We start from the raw sequence: 3,017 nt of genomic DNA, 5'->3' as shown, positions 1-3,017 counted from the left end.
AGTTGAGAAAAGAGGTACAGAGAGGCTAAATGACTTGCTCAGGGTCACATAGTCAGTAAGGGTCTGAAGGTGGAGTTGAACTCAGGTCTCCCTGACTCTAGAACCAGTACTCTATCCTCCATACCACCTCATTGCCTCTAGACAAACAAATCTGAGAGGTCTTCTAGTCCAATTCATATATACAAACAAGAATCACTTCCACAAACATTCCTGATCATTCTTCTTCACTTAAATGTCTCTAGTATCTTCTAGGGTACCCAATTCCACTTACAGGCAGCTACAATGGTTATAAGGTTTTATATTTTATGCAGCCACAATCTGCTTTTACTCCTAATTTGAGTCTTAGGGATAAGCAAAATAAATCTAATCAATCTTTCAAATGACATCCTTCAGATACTTAAAAATAATCATCATACATTGGCTAAGTTCTAACCTTTTACCCCTACCATTTGGCTATTGACATCAGGGTATTGCTGGGTACAATCTAGTGGCAGTGACCTTTCTGATTCTTTGGTGTTTGTCCCAGCCAGCCCCCAGATCATAATGTGGAGGGGTTGGGACAAGAAGGACTCTGTTGTGGGGTTCATCCAGTATCATTAGCTAATTCTGGGAATAGAATTTGAAGACTAGTGTAGGAATTTCATCTACAACTGATCTAGGTCGAAAGATTATATATTTAGAGCTGGGAGGGACCTAAGGGGCCATAGATTCCAACTGCTTCATTTCACACATAAAGAAACATGTGTAAGAGGGCCAGAAAGTGACTAGACTAGGCTTACAAATCTAGTAAATGTCTAAGGCAGGATTTGAACTAATCTTCCGTACTGCAAGTCAAATACTCTGTCTAGCCACTGTGTTACATGGGTGCTTCAGAAATATAGTCTGAGGACTTTGAACTACAGAGCCCCATAGTGTCATTGAACTATTTCACGTAAATTCCATTTTGACATCGGTCTGAATTTGAACTTGGGTTTTAGATTTGTAAATATAGTATCAATTCATCTGTGAATAAGAAGACATCTGTAACTAGAGGGAGGTAGTACCATGATAGATGGACCACTGTAAATAAAAATGTATAAAGGGAAAGGAATATTAAGTAGGATGGATTTTAGTGGAAATAGAACTGAACAGGGAGCCATGAGACCTACATTCTAGTTATTGCTCCAATACAAAAGAGCTGGGTATCATTCTGGGCTTCTCATTTTAGGAGGTTGGACATGAAATGAGAAGGAGTTAGAGTTTAGAAGGAGACTTCCAGTTATAATATTCTATACAGGAGAAGAGGGTAGATGAGAAGGTGAGAAATAGAAGAAATACAACCCTCTGCCATTTAACTTGTGGACCAGAGTTGTCCCCAGAGAACCCATCTCTTTCCTAAATTCTTTGATTGAAGGAATAGGGTGTTGACCTAATTGGCCTTCAGTGCTATTCCCATCAAACTCTGAGTCAGTAACTACCCAAAGGTGTCCTGTGCCTTATGAAATTACAAAGAAAACCACTGAGATAAAGAGAGCACCTGGGGGAAAGTATCTTCCATTTCCTGTATAATAGTTACTCTTTCTGAACAAAGATCTTCAGAACACGCTCCCGGATTTGTCTAGTCCTAACTCCATAGATGATGGGGTTGAGTGCAGGTGGCACAATCACATACAGATTAGCCAAGAGGATGTGAATATATCGAGGAATGTTCCTGCCAAATCGGTGGGTCATAAAGGAGAAAAATGCAGGTGTGTAGAAGCACAGCATGACACAGACATGGGAGCCACAAGTGTTGAGAGCCTTGAGCCGGGCATCACGAGAAGGGAGCCGAAAGACAGTGCGGAGGATGAGCATATAGGAAGTAGCTATCAGGATCACATCCACTATTATGTTAGAAATCACCATCAGCCCGTAAATGATATTGACTCTGATGCTTGCACAGGCCAATCGAGCAAGACCCATGTGTTCACAATAGGTGTGGGGAATGATATGATGCCCACAGAATGGCAGTCGCAGAATGAGAAATACAAATGGGGTAACCAGAATTAGGTTCCTTCCAACAACAACTGAGGCTAATATGACGATGTTTTTGTTGGTGAGAATCATAGTATATTGGAGGGGATTGCAGATAGCCACAAAACGGTCATAGGCCATGGCTACCAGAAGAACTGTCTCCATGCCTGTAAACATGTGAATGAAGAACATCTGGATGAGACAACCAGCAAAACTGATTTCCCTCAAGCTGAACCAGAAGATGCCCAGCATCTTGGGAATGGTGGATGTTGACAAACCCAAGTCAATCATTGATAGCATGGCTAAGAAGTAAAACATGGGTTGGTGGAGACTCTGTTCAGTTTTGATTACTAATAAGATGGTGACATTCCCCACAATTGCAATCAAATACACAAGACAGAAGGGAAAGGCAATCCAGATGTGTATACCTTCCAGCCCTGGGATTCCTAGAAGGAGAAATGAGGAGGGTTGGAATTCAGTGACATTCATAGGAGACATACTTCTAGGCAGTAATAATAGCCCACAGGAAAGCAGGAGGACTTGCCTCTCTTCCAAGGCCTTCTGGCAACCAGGCCCTGGAGAGACACAAAGTACATCAGCTTCAGTCAATAATAAATAATAATAACTCACATTTACATAATACATTATTATTTTACAAAATGTTTTCCTTCACAACTCAACGTGATATTGAATGGAAAAAAACTGGTTTTTGTTTATTTGACAAATGGAGAACATGAGGTTTAGACAAGTTAAATTAATTTTTGAGGGTTATCCCAATAGTATAAGTATCAGAGCCAGAGTGTGAATGCAAATATTTTGATTTCAAACCTAATGTTCCTTCTCCAGGTTTTGCAATCTGGAGAGCTGGTATCAAATCCTTTTTTTTTTTTTTGCTCATAACAGTTTCTGTAGGCAACTGTAGGCAACTCATTTAACTTCCCTGACCCTCAGTTTCTTCATCCTGGATAAAATTATTTATACTACTTACCTCATAGGGCTGTTGTGTGGAAAACATTTTCTTGAAA

At 40.3% G+C, this 3,017-nt stretch overlaps 1 protein-coding gene across 1 annotated transcript; it reads right to left on the bottom strand.

Moving 5' to 3' along the window:
- Positions 1–1,551: 1,551 nt before the first annotated feature.
- Positions 1,552–2,490, bottom strand: LOC114023862 (olfactory receptor 52E4). Its single transcript, XM_027836673.1, has one exon. The coding sequence runs from the start codon at positions 2,488–2,490 to the stop codon at positions 1,552–1,554; it is 939 nt and encodes a 312-aa protein (XP_027692474.1).
- Positions 2,491–3,017: the final 527 nt, after the last annotated feature.

The sequence above is a fragment of the Vombatus ursinus genome, unplaced genomic scaffold (assembly GCF_900497805.2).
Source record: "Vombatus ursinus unplaced genomic scaffold, bare-nosed wombat genome assembly UNPS02004456.1, whole genome shotgun sequence".
Classification (NCBI taxonomy): domain Eukaryota; kingdom Metazoa; phylum Chordata; class Mammalia; order Diprotodontia; family Vombatidae; genus Vombatus; species Vombatus ursinus.
This window is presented reverse-complemented; position numbering and strand designations above follow the sequence as displayed.